The 19,808-nt window shown below is 41.1% G+C and overlaps 2 protein-coding genes across 5 annotated transcripts in view; one reads left to right on the top strand and one right to left on the bottom strand.

The window, feature by feature from the left end:
- The window catches only part of phka1 (phosphorylase kinase, alpha 1 (muscle)), a 148,467-nt gene that overhangs the window by 118,863 nt on the left and 9,796 nt on the right, over positions 1-19,808 (top strand). For all 4 annotated transcript variants that reach the window (XR_004219457.1, XR_004219455.1, XR_004219456.1 and 1 more), the window contains exon 35: positions 15,410-15,656. The gene's annotated coding sequence lies outside the window, so the exon portion shown is untranslated. The remainder of the gene's footprint in view (positions 1-15,409; positions 15,657-19,808) is intronic.
- On the bottom strand, positions 1,230-3,113 carry LOC101733918 (cyclin-O protein B). Its single transcript, XM_004916751.4, has one exon. It carries the CDS (start codon positions 3,111-3,113, stop codon positions 1,806-1,808), a length of 1,308 nt encoding a protein of 435 aa, XP_004916808.3. The 3' UTR covers positions 1,230-1,805.

Raw genomic sequence — 19,808 nt, 5'->3', positions numbered from 1 at the left:
ACACTGTAGTTCTGTGGGTTTTTTTGTTCATTTGTGTAGCCAACACTGTTCTGCTACTAAAAGGAAATCCTGCCTGATTTCCAATTTGTTTTGGCGCTACAGGAGTCCTGTGCCTCCGCTATATGGGAGAGCAGGTACACTGTAACATGGCTGTGCCCAGGGTCAGGACAGACTGGGCTGTAATACCCCTCCCTGGGGATGTCTCTAAACCACAGTCACTCACAGAGAAAAGGTTAATAGGTTTATTTTCAGAACACTGTAACTTTAAATAAGGTGCATAATATTGCAGACGTGTTTGGTTGCTGAGTTGCTGGGGGATCCTCACTTATGTGGCAGTTTCTTTAGAGCCCTGAGAAAGACTTCCTTTGGCTTTCCATGTCCTGAAAAGAGCAAGCTTTGTTGACAAGGACTCCCTTTGCTTCTGCACCCTAAACAGAGCATGTTTTCCTGCCACTGGGGTTTCCCCACTAACTTCCCACACACAATAATTTCTGTGCCTTCCCCCTACTCTCTGCTTCTCCCCAGCACTGCCTCTGCAGGCCTTCCTTCCTGCCAGCTCACTGGGGAGGGGATTCCTCCCTGCACAGACGCACCCAGAGGGAGATACGGACCTACCCAGCCTCCCTGCATTTGTATGGGCATATTTTGTTTAAAAAGGCAAAACATCCGTTTCTATTACATTGCCTATGCAAGTCCCAAAATGTGTTGTGGCTGCCATGTACATTACCTCTTACTGCAGACAAATCTCTCTCAGAACTGACCATAGAGTTTTATTGTAAACCCTCAGGCAGAAGTCATGTTCAGCGCATAGATGGGCGCAAAGCATAGATTGGTTAAGCTGGGACCCTAAAAAGCATTTGTACCAGCTCTTGTTTAAACTAGAAGGGCAATTTCAGTTTTTTCTATGGCGCATTGGCCCAGAATTTCTCCATGTGCAATTGCACAAAGGTCTATTTCACTGGCGGGTGTCAAAATGCTGGGTACCCAACCCCCCCCCCCCCGCCCCGCTAATATTTTCCTTAGGCAGATTGTAAAGGGAAACAATGATGTTAATTAGGCATTTAGATTTATTTTATTATTATAATCTAATAAAAGGGTAAGTCTGCCTCATAGAAGGAATGGCACTGCTCTGTTACTACATAAGACCATTTATTACCCAGCTAATATACCTAATACTAATATACCTACTAATTTGGTTCCCAGAACCCATAAATAATGATGCAGACAACAACTTTATGTTTAATATGTGAAGATCACAGCTTTATTAAAAATATAATTTATGAAATGTGATGCTCACTGTAGGGTTATCAGATCACTGGAAATCAGAGGGCACATATAGAAAGAGCTGCACGCTGCAATATAAATGCACCTTCTATATGTGTCCTCCCATCACCAGAGGGTCTGGTAACCCCACCACATAGGGCTGTTTGATCCCAAGGAAGGCAAAAAACCTAGAGAGAAGCTTGAGCCAATCTGCTTCACTAGAGGCAAAAATTCCTTCCTGACTCCTAAATGGCAATCGGAATTATTCCCAGGATCAATGCGCCCTATGGAGCTTTGAAAGAGTTAATAAATGTACAGTAATGGATAAATACATGTTTGCCTCTGTTTGTCTGTAGGGAAATGTGTTCATAGGTAATTAAGAGTGTATGGAAAGTGACAGCTCTGCTTGATGATGGTACTGGGTGCCCTGGCAATGTCACCCCCCCATGGTCCAGAAATAGTGATCCCCAATACTGTCACTTGTATTAAATGGTAAGTAGTATGGACATGTAGGCCTCAGTGTGTGTGTGTGTGTCTATCTATCAGTAAGGAAATATGTATCCGTATGGGTGAAGGTATGGCAGTGTATGCATGTATGGGTGCCAATAGGAATCTGGGGGCATGTATGGGTGCCAATATGGAGGTGTTGGCATGTAGGGGTGCATGTATACTTGCCCGTATGGATCAGTGGGCCAGTATGTGTTGTGTAGCACATAACCGGCCCCTTCCATGTCCTGAGAATGGCTGGATCTTTCTGCCATCTCTAAGTGCTGGGAACCTGCTGCGTCCCTGGATGTTGATGCCACCTCTGGTGTTCTCTCTCTGCCTTCAGGTAGATGTTGATTGGTAGGTGTTGCTGCAGGCCTCGTGGTGGGAGGATTAAAAGCTGGAAAGATTGCTGGATAAACTCCTGGCAGCAGCGGATGTAAAAAATAGTGGCCTATAGAGACTAGATGGCAGATCTTTTCCATGCACTCCTCAATTTGGTGTTCTGGGAAGTCAGTGGGGGCCACTTTGACAGGGTTGTTATAATCAAACAATTTGTCTGCCACATTGAGGCAGCACAGTGCCATGAGAGATGGTTGGTGCATGTAGAAGTCTTGATGTTGGTTCAGGCACAGTGCTGCGATGCCTCGGGCAGCTGTTAGGCTTTTGGCTGCTCTTGTGAGCTGGGCAGGGGAACACTCCTCCTTGGTCAGTCTCAACAGGGAGAAGTGCTCCAAAAAGAAATCGATGGTTGGTACCCCCAGGCGAAACAGCAACTTCCTTAGGATGGTTCTCTCCAGGTGACGCATTTCAGCTGGTGTCATTCTGTAGTCAAACAGAGGTAGGAAGAGCTTGGGGGGGAGGGGGTACCTTAATTCAGCCACTTTGTAAGCCATATAGAGGCAAGTGGCTCCCACTCTTGTTAGGGTGTCGGGGTCAGTAGGAGTGCAGGACACATACCGCTCCAGGAAGTTGATACCCAGGCACAGGGTCTGAAAGTCCAATCTCAGGTACCTGTGCACATTAATCATTAGGGTGGTGATGTGGTTCCAGGATGCAGCATTTATTTCCTTTTGATTTTCTAGGAAATTTACCAGCTGATAATCTCCCTCCAGGCCTTTTTTATAGAGGTAACACTCCTCTCCGTACTCCCTGAAGGTCTGCAGGGCATCAGCCAGGTTGGTCAGGGTGTTCCATGGCTCCCCCTCTGGCACCGGTTCCTCAGCTGTAGGGGTGCTGGTCCCACGCAGATCACCCTGGGGCTTGGCCCTTTTGAATTCAGGGCTGCACCCAGGGGAAATGATCTCCTCTTCTTGCTCTTCTTCTTCTTCTCTTCTTCTTTTCCGCTTTCCAACGCTCTCCATCATTTCACTTTTCCAACGAGTCTCCATCATTTAGCTCCTCTCTCACCAACTGTCACATAAGACTGTTGGGACCAAGTATCCGTTATCCACAAGTCACCTCTGCTCTTCACTGATTGGCTGGGCATGTAAAGAACTGATAGGCTGAATCTGAAGTACAAATGCTTGAGTTGCTTTGTCAGTTAACTTCTCCTTTATTTCTAGTGCTTTGCCTTGTACTTCAGCCTCTTCTCTTATATGTGAATAAACCTCTGTAGCTTTGAGAAAATCTGATATCTAAGCTTATCTAATGCAAAACTGATCCACATATACAGTAGATTTTAAATATACACATAGTTTACCATAAAGTGACAGCAGATATATCTCAGGGTACAAATGCTTGCTCTCAGAATCACAGCTTTTCATTCTCATAATTCAAGAAATCTGTGCAAATTTTTTTTTTTTAGTTTGCTAGATTCAGGCGCAAGTGCAGCTCCTCGTATGGAGCCACTGCCAGAAATAATGCCCCGCCATTATCTGCCTATACAGCTGTACAGACACAAATTCCAGGCCAGCGTGTGTGTATGTACATTTTAGAAGAACTGGGTAAAGTTACCAGTCCATTTGTTCTTTTAAATGCAAGTTGTTGGTCTGCCCTGATTGCAAGTGGTTGATAGTGATGAGTAAAATTTTTCGAGCATCATTTTTTTTATGCGTTTCATAAATTTTTTCCACGCTTTGGAAATATTTTGGCAAAGTGAAACTTGACATATTCACATCACCAGTGGCTGGCATTTAAATGAAATGCAATAAATACAACCCTTTTGCTAAGCTAGTAGTACAAAGGCAGCCTGTTATGCCCAACAGATGCCAGTTTTGCTTCTGATCTATATAAATATATATATATATGAGTGCCCAATGTGCCAGTATTTATTTGCATATGAATTAACTGTTTTTCAATAATGGGAATAATTATTTAAATTGTACAGTAAGCAATAAATGAACTGCGTTAGGTAACTTAAATGGATTCTGTCCTGATTTTCATGGTATAATTTGTATTCCTATATTACTCTGTGAACAGACCTAGACCATTTTCCTCCTCCATCGACAATACTGAAAATATTGTAGGCTCTCCAGTTAGGCAGAAAACAAATAGGCAATGTTATAAGGGTACAAAAAAAACTTATTTTTAAACCAATGCAAAATGAATCAAGTCTCACACAAAGTTGTTTGTTTACTTAATAATATCAAAAAAGGAATTATATGTTGCCAAAACAATAAACATAAATATACGTACACAAACTGTACCTTTGGCCTCATGTAGTGAGCAGGTAATGTTCCCTGCTTTGCCAAACCCAGACTTATCCATCAGACTGCCTGATGCCGAAATGCCATTAATAGCTTCAGAGGACAAGTTTCCCGGGAGGGGACCTTTACACCACTTGAGCTGACGTTGTAGCATTGCACATAGTGTTAGGTTTGTTTGCATGTGATCACCCATAATATCCCCAATATAAATTGTTTCTGTGCTGACATTGCTTCCGGACACAGTTTGGAACTCAGCAGTGAGTTTTTCGTCCAAGAAAAGTTGGAACACTTAATATGCTGTTGTACAGAGATAATGATGATCATGTGACAATGATACCCAATATAGTTATATGCAGATCACACAAAGCTGGCGTTCTGAGAGTGCTATATGAACACACCTTTGTAAACTTGTCATTTATCTTACACAGCTTTTTATACCGTTTGATTGCTGAATTTCATGTTACACAATATAATAAATAGGCCAGTTAATATGCTGCTGTACATAATGATGAAGGTTTGATAGTGAAACCCAATACAGTTAAACGCAGATCGTAATCCTCCCAATTCTTTTGTTTCAGGCAGGACTATTCTAATTTGTGGTCTACAGAGAGGGTCATAACCAATAAACTTATTAAGATTGACGCAAATGCGCATAAGGACCCCAACTATATTGGTTGTACCATGAATGGATAACACTGTGCTGTTCACTCATAAGTGCACTGTATTGGAGGTCTATTGCAGTCCATTATTGCACTGTATTTATGTTCTGGGATAATAAGCTCACAGCCCACAGCCAATTGTTGGACTGTATTGTTGGTCTTTCATAATTGTCTTTAAAAAAATAACATTCTAATGTTTAACACTTAACATGTCACAACATAAAGGACAAGAAAGCCAGATTCACTGGGAATGGCAATATATTAGGCACCCTCCAGTGCAAAAACTGTACCAGCCTAAAATAAATCATCCCTAGAGCTATAGGACAAGATGGTGGTGCTCTGTTCTGTTAGAGATATCAGTGTAAAGAAGAGCAAAGGTGACAACAATAGATTTATAGCAGGGATTTACAGTGGTGTGAAAAACTATTTGCCCCCTTCCTGATTTCTTATTCTTTTGCATGTTTGTCACACAAAATGTTTCTGCTCATCAAACACATTTAACTATTAGTCAAAGATAACACAAGTAAACACAAAATGCAGTTTTTAAATGAGGGTTTTTATTATTAAGTGAGAAAAAAAATCCAAACCTACATGGCCCTGTGTGAAAAAGTAATTTCCCCCTGAACCTAATAACTGGTTGGGCCACCCTTAGCAGCAATAACTGCAATCAAGCGTTTGCGATAACTTGCAACGAGTCTTTTACAGCGCTCTGGAGGAATTTTGGCCCACTCATCTTTGCAGAATTGTTGTAATTCAGCTTTATTTGAGGGTTTTCTAGCATGAACAGTCTTTTTAAGGTCATGCCACAACATCTCAATAGGATTCAGGTCAGAACTTTGACTAGGCCACTCCAAAGTCTTCGTTTTGTTTTTCTTCAGCCATTCAGAGGTGGATTTGCTGGTGTGTTTTGGGTCATTGTCCTGCTGCAGCACCCAAGATCGCTTCAGCTTGAGTTGACGAACAGATGGCCGGACATTCTCCTTCAGGATTTTTTGGAAGACAGTAGAATTCATGGTTCCATCTATCACAGCAAGCCTTCCAGGTCCTGAAGCAGCAAAACAACCCCAGACCATCACACTACCACCACCATATTTTACTGTTGGTATGATGTTCTTTTTCTGAAATGCTGTGTTACTTTTACGCCAGATGTAACGGGACATGCACCTTCCAAAAAGTTCAACTTTTGTCTCGTCGGTCCACAAGGTATTTTCCCAAAAGTCTTGGCAATCATTGAGATGATTTTTAGCAAAATTGAGACGAGCCATAATGTTCTTTTTGCTTAAAAGTGGTTTGCGCCTTGGAAATCTGCCATGCAGGCCGTTTTTGCCCAGTCTCTTTCTTATGGTGGAGTCGTGAACACTGACCTTAATTGAGGCAAGTGAGGCCTGCAGTTCTTTAGATGTTGTCCTGGGGTCTTTTGAGGCCTCTCGGATGAGTTGTCTCTGCGCTCTTGGGGTAATTTTGGTCGGCCGGCCACTCCTGGGAAGGTTCACCACTGTTCCATGTTTTTGCCATTTGTGGATAATGGCTCTCACTATGGTTCGCTGGAGTCCCAAAGCTTTAGAAATGGCTTTATAACCTTTACCAGACTGATAGATCTCAATTACTTTTGTTCTCATTTGTTCCTCAATTTCTTTGGATCTTGGCATGATGTCTAGCTTTTGAGGTGCTTTTGGTCTACTTCTCTGTGTCAGGTAGCTCCTATTTAAGTGATTTCTTGATTGAAACATATAATGTAGATTTGGAGTTTTTTTTCTCCCTTAATAACGTAAACCTTCATTTAAAAACTGCATTTTGTGTTCAATTATGCTATCTTTGACTAATAGTTAACGGTTTTTGATGAATATGACATAATGCAGCTTTGATAATTATACATTGATAATAATTATACATTGATATGATAAATATAGAGATTAGACTGCATTCCACATATATATGTTATGTGTTACCTCCATAGTCCAGTATGGTGAGGCAGCCCCAACGATCAGAACAGCAGGAGGTGAAGCTTCAGTTCCTTTTCACATCATCATCTGCCAATGACCCACACACTGACCAATATGGTGCATCAATAGATACAATTTTCAAAGCCAACTGATCCCTGAACCAACCAATATTCTAAGTACATGGATAGTGATTGTGATTTGTGGGCCCCCATGCTATGCTTATCACTCACACACCATGTATAATGTCCTTATTGTAATTTGCCATTAGGATCAAGAGTGAGTGTTATAATTAAGCTGGTGACGGTGCCATGCAGTGGTTGCTCTGATATTTGCAGGCTGTGTATGCACACACAAAATAGTGTGCTCAGTATTTATCAAGTGTAAAAAAAAAATTATAATAAAAGCTCAAATCCAAAATGTTGCCATTTTAAAGCTGGAGGGGTCATGTAGCAGTCAGTGGGACTTGTCCTTATCAAATTGTAAAATCTTTATTCAGTTCATGGAATTAGAGGTTTTCATGTTCAAGTTCATGAAAATTCTTACAAAAACAGGGATTTCTAGGTTATGTATTTTTATTCGTTCATGCTATTTTGGATTTTTTAATAAATGAGTCAACATTTGTTCTTTTTTAATTTGTTTAGATTTTACTTTGGCTGTTCAGAAGTTCACAAATTCAACAATATGGTTTAAAACTCCAGCTGTTTGTGTAAAGCACAAGTCACAGTAGTGGTTGCTGTAATCAAAAGGTGGGTATATGCAGGCCAACCAGGCACAGTATCTGGGGGACGGATCATACTTTTCATTCAGATTGACCCCCCCCACAAAATTGGAACAGCAGGAAGTGTTGAGTTGCCTTATTCAGACAAATATTCTTTAGTACAGCTAGAGTTATTATATACTGTATTATAGAGTTATATATACTGTATATATTGTATTCAGTGTTAAGCCCATCTTCTGTATATTAGCTCTTGATTTCAGTTGCCATACAATGTAGGATTATATTTGTTAAGGAGGCCAAACACGTTCAGATTTTAACTGCAATTCAAGTCTTTTAGACCAATTTGGCAGCTTATCTGTCCGTGTGTGGGCACCCCAGACAGGCCTAGCAGACCGAGAACTGGCCTAAAACTGGCCAGATCTCAATCGGGCAGGTTTGATTTGCTGTCAGATTGGGGGCTGCATCAAATCGTTGATGCGGTCCTCAGTCCAACGGCGCCTATGCCCGCCAGTTTAATTTCATTGTTTGGTCCTAGATGGGCATATCGGGATTATTTGGCCACTATAGGGCATATCCGGAAACAATCCACTCATTTGGCGACCTCACCAAAGCAGATCGCACCGTGTATGTCTTTAAGTATTTATAAAAATGTCTGCAGCAACGCATATGTTTGCTGTTAATGGGACTGTGTGAAAAATATTAAGAGACCGGTGCCACTAAAATTGAAAATGATGATCCCTTTACTACCCTACACAGTACACAGCAATTCAGCCTCAAGTCCCTGAATCATTGAACTTACTTAACCTTGAGTTTGATTGGCCTGGCCCCGTTACTTCCAACTGCAACAGACAACCAGAAGTGACAGTGAAGCAAACACTCTGGCCTGTCCTGTTTGAATCAATATCTGAAACATGCCTTTCTGTTTTTAGTAAAGTAATAAAAAATCAAGTCCATTCAGCACGTTAGTTATATTTCATAGGGCTGCCATGCCATTTTCCATGGCTAGTGTCCCTATCACACTAATGACTGAGCCCCACCTTCGTCCTTAACTTGCCTTTCAGACTCCAATGCCACAGCCTTTCACCTCTGTTTGTTCTTGGATGTATCTGATGGTCAGCAAGGAGGCAGCATACTGCATGTGCTCTATTTCCTGTGCTTGGAGTCTCATCAGCCCTATGCCATAAGCATCATTATAGGGCTTTAGTTTGAGTTTGTGGGTCTAGTTACACAGAGAGAAAATTATAAACTCTGGATAGGCAGCTTGATAGTGACTTGACTTGATTTGAGCCAATAAAGGCATGTGTAGATTTGGTTGATAAACCCCAATAAATAAATGTGAAGTTATCAGGATGTATTCTAACTATTCTTTTAATAATGATAAGCATGTATTTTTTAAACTGATAATAGCATGTTTTTAATAGGAATAAATATGTTTTCCTATTTTTTAAACTAAATACTATAGAAGGGATTATAATTATACCCCCATCTTAAATTTAGATTTGGCAAATTGACTGTAGGAAGGCAGTTTTATTAACAATGCTAAAGATTAAATATCATAGCTATATCAAAGCTAGAGAGTAATAGCCTTCAATAAAGGCATAATGCATTTCCATTTGATAAATGGTGAGATCACAATATAAGGATCAGCTTCCTTTTCACCCTCCTCTAGGCCTTCAAAATGCAAAGTCAAAGCCCTGTAGAGAAGCAGATTTACTGGTGACCTGTTATAAAGCAGATCTTATTCGTTTGCTATGTATGATTTAACCTGGGCAAATCTAGCGCATTTTACTTATTAGTGCATTCACATGGTGAATAATGTAAAAATCAGTGCAAAATACAAAAAAGGAAGTCACTCACGATTCAGTAGGTGCAAAATACTGCCTCCATGCAGGTTTATTGGAGTAATCAGTAAAAAAGGAATACGGAAGTTTCGGGAACCTCTCATTCCCTTTTTCAATGTAGCATTGCCTAAATGTAAAAATCAGATATTATTTACACCAGTCCCTGCCTCATGTTGTTAGCCTGTTAGCTCATACATTTAGAGCTCCGATTGTCCAATTATTGTATAGAATGCTACCCCTTATCCAGAAACCAATAATCCAGAAAGCTCCAAATTACAGGAAGCCCATCTCCCATAGAATCCATTTACAAAATATAACTTTTTTCTCTGTTACAATAAAACAGTTCACTGTACTTGTCACTAACAAGTTTATTACAAGTTTATAGGCCATGTTGATGGTTTTTCGTTAACAGGTTTGCTTTTTAAGTAATTGCTACTTGAAGTTTCTAAACCTGACTGTCCCTTCTCAGCCTGACAGTTTGACCAAATTTGACCATACTGCCCAACCATCTGGGAATGTATGACAAGTCGGTGAAGGGGATTTAAAAAGATAATACACCTCCTGCTGTTCTGATCACCTGGGTGGCTGGCCCAAAGAATGGAACAATACAAGGTGATAATGTACAACCCTGTTTCCAAAAATGTTGGGACACTGTGTAAAATGTAAATAAAAAGATAATGGGATGATTTGCAATCATTTAAACCAGGGGTAGGGAACTTGCGTGTCCCGTTACATCTGGCGTAAAAGTAACACAGCATTTCAGAAAAAGAACATCATACCAGCAGTAAAATATGGTGGTGGTAGTGTGATGGTCTGGGGTTGTTTTGCTGCTTCAGGACCTGGAAGGCTTGCTGTGATAGATGGAACCATGAATTCTACTGTCTTCCAAAAAATCCTGAAGGAGAATGTCCGGCCATCTGTTCGTCAACTCAAGCTGAAGCGATCTTGGGTGCTGCAGCAGGACAATGGCCCAAAACACACCAGCAAATCCACCTCTGAATGGCTGAAGAAAAACAAAATGAAGACTTTGGAGTGGCCTAGTCAAAGTCCTGACCTGAATCCTATTGAGATGTTGTGGCATGACCTTAAAAAGGCGGTTCATGCTAGAAAACCCTCAAATAAAGCTGAATTACAACAATTCTGCAAAGATGAGTGGGCCAAAATTCCTCCAGAGCGCTGTAAAAGACTAGTTGCAAGTTATCGCAAACGCTTGATTGCAGTTATTGCTGCTAAGGGTGGCCCAACCAGTTATTAGGTTCAGGGGGCAATTACTTTTTCACACAGGGCCATGTAGGTTTGAATTTTTTTTCTCCCTAAATAATAAAAACCCTCATTTAAAAACTGCATTTTGTGTTTACTTGTGTTATCTTTGACTAATAGTTAAATGTGTTTGATGATCAGAAACATTTTGTGTGACAAACATGCAAAAGAATAAGAAATCAGGAAGGGGGCAAATAGTTTTTTACACCACTGTATATTTTACAGTTACCCATTTTTTAAAAAAACAGGGTTGTATATATGCAGCACCTTGTACAGCATCTGTCTATTTGAGCCAGGGGTTGATTGGTCAGACCTTCAGAGTGCTGCACCTAAATCAGTGTCAGACTGGGGCACCAAGGGCCCACTAGAGAGCCGGGTATCAAGGGCCGACCAGCCAACTCCCTAAAACATTTTCATCTTGCTGAGAAAACACTGATATCCCCATGTTTGAGAGATTCCTTAATCAATTATAGCTAAGAAGGCACTTAAAAAAAACAAAAACAGTTTGCACACTAGATGCCTGAGGTCTGTGGGAAATATTTTATATATATAGAGATATAGTAGCAACCAGTGTGAGGCACATTCATGCCCACATAATTCCTTGTGGGCAGCTGTGCTCTCCTGTGCAAGCTGTATAAAAGCACAGAGCAATACAGTGGGACAGACAGACTGCAGGGAATAGCTCAGACAGACAGGGGGCAGGCAGAATCTCTCTATCCCTGTGCTGTTTACAGTGCAGCTTTGGCAAGTAAACCTATACAAATTCCTGACAAATAACCCCTTTCTGCTGGTTTTATATAATTCTAATAATTAACAGCCTCCCTGGATTATCCTGCAAACAGTAGGTTTGCCCACTGTTAATAAATGAGCCTTAATGAAATGTTCAGTGGCCGTATCAATGTAAAAGGCTGCAGGCCAAGTCATACAGGGCAGGAAGCTCTAAACATCAGGCATGTATTATAATATTAAAGGTGTCCCACATACTGCAAATTATAAAGAGGAGTCCTGGGCTGTGATTTTGGGGAAAGCACTTATTTTCTGTGCAAAGGGGAATCCTGTGTAAAATGATTGGGAAGTACAAGAGGAGCCATTCAAACCCCTGCCTGGAGGAACACTGAAGGGGACATGTTACCTTTTGTCACCCTCACCATGTAGGCAATAACGAATAAGATTTGGTGCCTGGTTTCAGTGTGAGCTACAGAGGGCTGGTAACTATAAAAATTACACTTTTACTTTCTACATTTGAGTATTGGGCACATTCTAACGATGTCAGCCAATCACAGCTCTAGATGCCGTTAGCCAATTACAGTTCTGCTGCCTTCACACAGGGAAAAATATACTGCAGTCCCCTCTCAGGTCCACCTAACTGCTGATCGCTGTGCTGAGTGCCTCAGGCTCTGCTATGCAGCCAGGGAAAGCAGCCAGCAGAAGGGTGAGATGCTGGTTAGCTGGTCCAAGTGAGGGTTGGGGTAAACCTTTATTAAAGCAGTACAAAATGCAACTTCGGATCTTTAATAACCCACACTAATAGCCCACACTCCAGTTGGGGGAAATAATGATACTTTGGCCAGAAAATGTCGATAGCAAGTGCTATGCTACCTACAGTTTCCAGGGTCCCAGTTTGGGCAGCCGTGTTGGGACTATTAAGCACATGCATGTGAATATAACTGGCAGGCTCTTGGGCCATTCACTCTGAAGTTATGTGAGCAAGCCGCTGATTTCTGGTAAGCACGTTGCTCTGCAAATGGTAGAGAAAAATTTGACTTCAGCTATAAAGGACGCCGATGCTCTCTCCCTTAGTGTGCTGTAGCACTTGCTTCCCTCATTCCCCGGGGCCTTATCCCCTACTTCCACTGATGTGTATTGCTGGCTGTGATTGAGCCATTAGGAACAGTGTGGGAAATTATCTGATTTCTTTACAGGACCTCACTATAGATTGTAAGCTCTTTAGGCAGGGTCCTCTTCACCCCTTGTATCGGTTATTAGTTGCTTTATATGTTACTCTGTATGTCCAATGTATGAAACCCACTTATTGTACAGCGCTGCAGAATATGTTGGCACTTTATAAATAAATGATTTTTCTTGAACTTTTGGCCACTTTTTTACGAGACAAGCAGCATGGGAGCACATGGGTTTAATAGGGTGTTTATTTGCAATTTTTACAGTAATCTTACAGCCATATCTCTGAAATATGCTATTTATCTATTTTCTTTATTGATTATAGTGGCACGTGTGGATTTAATATGCTAGTTTTGCATTTTCTGGTGAAAATAAACTGGCACATCTAGGGTTAATATACGCTTCCATTTTATGTAGGGATTATGCAGGCATATCTGGGGTTAATATGGTGGCACACCAGTCCAACACTAGGTGAAACAGAGGGAATTACATGGGTTGATATGATGTGATATCAGAATACAAGTGCTCAGTGATGTAAATATAGAGGGAGCCGACCCCGCAGCCATGTGGGAAGGGGGGCAGGGGCTACTGCAAGTGCACATACCCAAATGGCTGTAATTTAAGGCAGAGCCTGTGAGGTATCAGCACGGCAAGGGCTCAATGATGTACTTTTATATGTGCCAGTAATAGAAGCCTTTATTGGAAGAGCTGCTTTGGCCTAAAGCTCTGTTCTGTGGAATGCACTTTCCCAAGTATATGTCACACTGTGATGCTTGTGCATTTGGGACAGGTACTAGAGCCATAAATAGGCAAAGGGCACTTGCCTAGAGCTCACCGGGACAGCAAAGTAAGGGAGTTTTAGTGCGGAATATAAGCTGCTCCATTCATACAGTTTATTGTGGCTGCAGCACATTTTCTCCCTCACTGTTTCCTGTTGGATCGGCACCTGTATGAAACCCAACCCTCCTGATCCTCTCCGACTGGATACACAGTAACAGCGCAGCTATCCACATAAAAGGAAGCAGGAGGTTGGACTAAGCAAGTGCTCCCTATACAGCTATAAAGAGTGAGCTCTGGCGCCCCCCTGTGGCGCTGGGCTGAGCGATCCTCACATTGCGGGGAACTATAGGGTCGGAACCATTGAGCGTCTGAATAGTTTTCGGAGGGCTTCTGTGGCACAGAGGAACTTCCGGTCCTGGGAACACAGGAGGAGTCGCTGCTTCCGGTTTATATTCACAGCGCCGAATTTTTCGTTATATTATTGGGCAGAGGGCATTATTGCACAAACAATATATGTCTCTGAGGGGGTAGGGACATGTAAGGAAAAGCCGTAACGATAAGAAGGAGAGAAGAACCCAAGAGCCAGGGCTGGTTTTAAGTTGTCTCTGGCCCCCTGGCATTGCAGGGGCTTCTGGTTTAGGGCATTAAGTGTTAATTTCTGTACATATGTCAGGGGGTCAGTCCTGAAGCCCCCCCAGCTGTTGTAATGTGAAAGTGTGTTAAGGTGGGTGGGAGTTGTTGCACTACAATATTATGAGGCTTGGTTGGACTGGTTTATATTATTATACCCTCCAGATGGGAATCCTGGCCTTCCTGCATTCCCAGGGACGCTCTTATTTCCACCCTTGGCCCAGCAATTGAGCCTGGGGAGTAATGGATACTTATAGGGATACAGAACTAAGGTTACTGAAATACAGGATAATGAACACAGGTAGATGGTAATCAGCAGGTATAAGACAACATTCAGTGCTAATGGATAAAGCAAATAAACAGTGGCAAATAATGCAATTAGCATTATAACAGGTGTCGTGGGTATAGTTGCCCTTGTCACGGGCGACTAATCTCCCTGAAATGGCATCCCACTGGCTAGAATGTAAATCACTGGTGGGATGGCATACGTGGCGCAGCGATTTGCCAAAATCACCTCAATAGGCAACCTCAGCGATCACTGTGCCGCATATGCCAATCCCACTGGCAATTTACATTAGGTACAGAGCAAGTGTCTCACAGATTACTTGGCAGGATAATTTACCCTTTTAAAAATCTACATTACTTTGAATGCAATGCTGCCTGAGCTTATCTGCTCTGTTTAAATGTAAGAGTTAAGGGCCGTGTCAGATGGGGAGATTAGTTGCTGCGTGACAAATCTCCCTTATCGCGGGCGACTAATCTCCCTGAAATGCCAATGTAAATCGCCGGTGGGATGGCATACGCAGTGCAGAAATCGCCTAAGTTTCCTTTCAAGGCAACTTTGCTGATTTTGGGAAATTGCCGCGCTGCATATGCCATCCCACCGGCGATTTACATTCTAGCCGGTGGGATTGCATTCCGGGGAGATTAGGCGCCCGCAACAAGGGAGATTTATCGCGGGCGACTAATCTCCCCGTCTGTCACGGCCCTATGGAAGTTTAGCTGATGCAAAGCAAACAAACATGTCCATATGAAATCTGACCTCTAATGTGTCAGATAATAAATGGTAACATATGAAGGCACTAAATGTAAAGGATGACAGACTTTTGCAAATACCCGCTTCCCTTTTCTCTGCCATTTTTTCATGCCCATATTTCCTAACCCTTACTTGAAACAGCAATAATGTACTATGAAATAATGGAAATTGGGGTAAATATGTTATGGCCATATCCTGTTGAGGTACAGCTAACATGGTTTTCTCTTTCATCTCTATCATTCACAGAAGGTGCTTGGTGCGGATGACACCATGTTGAATGTTGATCCAACGGCTGGTATTTGCCTTTTGCTCTATGACAGTGCCCCCAGTGGACGTTTTGGGACAATGACTTATCTCTCTAAATCAGTAGCCATCACCCTGCAGGAGTCCTTACCCCACAGCGGATGTTCCATGCAGTGACATATACAGTCTGTTTACACTAAAGCTGCTGGTATCCTGAGAGCCACTGTGAAGGAGTAACCAAAAGTAATGGGTAAGATGTGCAATTATCAGCACTAGTCTTCAAGTGCAGGCACTAGCAGTGTTTTCTAACATGATTTTTACATAAGGATTTTGGACCTGCTATATGATCCTGATACTTCTGCATATCCTAGTGAAAGAATATATTTAAAGAAGCAGACACGCAAAACAAATCAAATTGTTCCAGGAAAGTATACTTCAAAGTAAAAATCTAACATAAAAGTAATATACGTATACCCTATACAACTGAAAAAGTTATACAACACAATCAGTTTAGATATGAAAATGTAAAAGGAGATCAATTTTTCTTTGACATAGCAAAAAGAAAAATGTCTTATAACCTGCATAGCTGGCAGAGGGACTTGGTACTGTTAATCCCAGTGTAGTTACCAAATTGCAGTAAAAATGAAATTGTTCTATAGCAATTGAACTCCTAAAGCAACTGTACATATCTTGATGGAAGGAAGACCAGATCAGTTATACCATTGTACACTTGAAGTTAGCACTTAAAATTCTGTTCCTGTGTGACATTTATGGATGCACCAGATCCAGGATTTAGTTAGGCATTTAAACAAATCCTAACTATGTTCACAGTAGCTAATTTTTTAGTTTCTGCAAATCTGAATAAAATGCTGAAAGGAGAAAGGTGGGAGGTGCCAAGTTGCCACCCTGTCTTTGATTCTATTTGGTAACCTCAGACCATAGGCTGCCACTCTTTTTTTTTTTCCATAAAAGCACTGTCCCTGGGTACTTTACTTCTCTCCCTGCTTCTATGGTGCCCCTGCATCCCCTGCATTACCCTAGGCCTAGGTGATCACATGTGCAGGAGTTAAATCTTTGCTGATTTCAGTGATCTACAAGTGTACAGCGTGCTGGGACATTGGAAGAGTACAGCAAATTAATAGTACCTGGGGCTGTGAATTTCTGGAAAACAATGAGGGGTGCTGCTGGGGTCTGAAATAAGTGGCTACTAAAATCACTGGAGGAGGGAGGGCAGATAACTTGCCACACCTCAGTGACGCTCCCTTTCCTTGTCCTTTATTATCATTTTACAATTGGCAGAGACACAGTTTTCCATATACAATATTAATGGAGGATCCTCTGATTTACATGTTAAAATTAGGTTTAGGGTTTGGTATCCATCTAAAGCTTTTGCAAAGGATTCAGTATCTAGCTGAATGCAAAAATTATGGATTCAGTGTATCCCTTTTACAAAATTACTGAAGGTGGGCAAATTTGCTCTGGTATAGTAACCCATAACAGCCAGTTACAATTTTGATGTGTATGTACATGATGTGCATGTACCTCCAGTGTAGAGATTTCTGTTTGTCTGGGATCAGTTATACCATCTATTGCAGTAAATGCACTGAGATCTATTCTTGTAAAGACTGCTGTACAATTGCTGCTCCCAGCACCCTTCCAGTACTTCTAGCATTGTATCTGTTACTCGCCTCCTTCAACCAACAAGTATACAGCTACAGTGGGTTAAAGGGGTGGTACAACTTTAAGTTAACTTTTAGTATGTTATAGATTGGCCATTTCTCAACTTTTCCTCATTTTTTATTTTTTTATAGTTTTTTAATTATTTTCCTTCCTCTTCTTCCTCTTTGATTCTTTCATCTGGGGGTTATTGACCCCAATCGGCCAAAAAACTATTACTTTCTGAGGCTACAATATTATTGTTGTTGTTTTTTATTACTTTCTGTTCAGGCCTCTCCTGTTCATATTCCAGTTTCTCATTCAGTCTACTGCCTGGTTGCTAGGGTAATTTAGATCCTAGCAACCAGATAGTTGCTAAAATTCCAAACTAGAGATATGCTGAACAAATAGCTAAATATTTACAAAACTAAAGATAATTAAAAATGAAGACCAATTGCAAATTGTTTTGGAATAGCCCGTTACAACATACTAACCCTCTAGAACATACTAAAAGTTCATTTAAAGGTGAACAACCCCTTTAGATGAGTAAAAGCCATATGTTTAATGTTTTTCTGGTATGGCCAAGTCACCAGACAAGTGGATCTTTATCCAGTTTAATCACACACACAGTGTGGGTGAATTGGGCAGATCTAAATGTTTGTCCCTTAAGCCAGCAATCAAATCACATGCAGCCATCATTGTAGGCCTTGGCCAATAGGATTCTAATGCAAGATAGCTTCATATTGTTCAAATGTGTCCATTATCTTCCATGTATGTGTACAAACATACCATTTTAGGGAAATAATGGAAAACCTGCCGCCCTACAGATGTGGTTGATGGAGGCTGAAAATTATGGTTCAGCAAGTTCTAGCGGGCTGCACATAGGATTTGCCCGTTTTAGGGCTTTCTCTGAATTCTTTCTGATGCTGGTTTCATTTTAATTATTTCTCCCCATTTTCATTTGGAAGATTTTTTTGTTGTGTCTCTTTTTATTTTACCACTCCATCCATTTTATTTATGAACTTGTGTTTTGCAAGAACATATAATTGTTACTTCATATTGTGCGTTAGTGAATTCTATACTGTTTTTTGAGCTTGTGATAATTTATCCAAATAGACATAAAAGTTTTATGTTTAGGAATATATATATATATATATATTTTTTTATTGGCATTATGCCTCTGCAGAATGAGACATGCACGGGCCTCTGGAAAGGATACATAATGCTTCATATTTAATATAAACATAAGCTGCAATCTGCTTAATATTTGTGCATTGTGCCCAGATTGTCATGGAGGCATCTCCTATTACGCTGGGAATTCTGGGTAAAGAAACAGCAAAATTTGCAAATTGCACTGTTAGGAGATGAGCCATGTTGATAGTTCTCTTGCAATATTGTCAGCAATTTGTATGTATATTTTCCCTGAATAATACTGTTTTTATTGAAACACAAAAGTTCTTTAAAAGTTAGAAAATGCCAAGGGAGGCAATTTCCAACAATTAAGCCAGACCACCATGAGTAATAGGCTTTACTTGCAGTGATCTTAATGTTATACTTTAGTAAGTCATTTTTGGGAGATTTGTTGCGCACGATAGTGCAGATTTAACCATCGGCGATAAGTCTTACTGTGTGCCATCACTCTTAGGGCTGTGACACACGGGGAGATTAGTTGCCCGTGACAAATCTCCCTTGTCTCGGGCGACTAATCTCCCCGAAACACCGTCCCACTGGCGAAAATGTAAATCGCCGGAGGGATGGCATACAAGGCTCCGCAAATTCCTGAAATTTCGGAAGTTTCCTCTTAAGGCAACTTCTGTGATTTTGGGATATCGCGGCGCAGTGTATGCCATCCCACCAGAGATTTACATTTTTCACCAGTGGGATGGCATTTCGGGGAGATTAGTCGCCGTGACAAAGGAGATTTGTCACGGGCGACTAATCTCCCCCGTGTGCCACAGCCCCTAGGGTGAAGATACACAGAGCTACTTAGTGGCAGCTACTTGTCATGGCTACTAAGATAGGCAATGCTGTTCATTCACTGATAGTTGTCTCTACGTGTGTTTTAGCAGAGGGAATTCTCAGTATTGTCTATGGCAGGTATTTTCTGGTGTTTAGTAGCCATGAAAAAAAAGCTGATACTAGTAGCTCTGTGTATCTTGACCCTTACAGCCATGGTACAACCTACTGCTTAGGCAGATTTCCAGCCACAAGTGAAAAGGGCAGTTCAGCATTCACATACCAACATTGTTGGCTCCCTGCATTTACATTCAACAAGAAAAAGCTACCTATGCTGCTGTGAGTATATCACAAAAGAATATTATTTTTGAAGAGGCCTATATATTGGCACATATGCAGCAAAATCAAAGCAAACACCTTAAAGAAAAGGTGAATATTGTCACAGATGCTTTTTTTTTTATTACATAGTTTTCCTTTCCCTAAACAGCTGCCATCTTCAATAATATTATTGCTAGTATTATTTTAATTTGGAGACCTAAAACTATATTTTATTTTGAAATGAATAATAACTAAAGATCTATATTTTCTTGCTATTATGTTTTTTTTGTGATGATTGTAAGATGTTTACATTTCTGTTTAATAAAACTGCCCAACACTGTAGTTCTGTGGGTTTTTTTGTTCATTTGTGTAGCCAACACTGTTCTGCTACTAAAAGGCAATCCTGCCTGATTTCCAATTTGTTTTGGCGCTACAGGAGTCCTGTGCCTCCGCTATATGGGAGAGCAGGTAC

This window comes from Xenopus tropicalis, chromosome 8 (genome assembly GCF_000004195.4).
Source record: "Xenopus tropicalis strain Nigerian chromosome 8, UCB_Xtro_10.0, whole genome shotgun sequence".
Lineage (NCBI taxonomy): Eukaryota > Metazoa > Chordata > Amphibia > Anura > Pipidae > Xenopus > Xenopus tropicalis.
This window is presented reverse-complemented; position numbering and strand designations above follow the sequence as displayed.

Bases quoted from the DNA above. Each gene is read 5' to 3' on its own strand.
- LOC101733918 (XM_004916751.4), bottom strand. From the start codon at position 3,113: ATGGAGAGCGTTGGAAAGCGGAAAAGAAGAAGAGAAGAAGAAGAAGAG.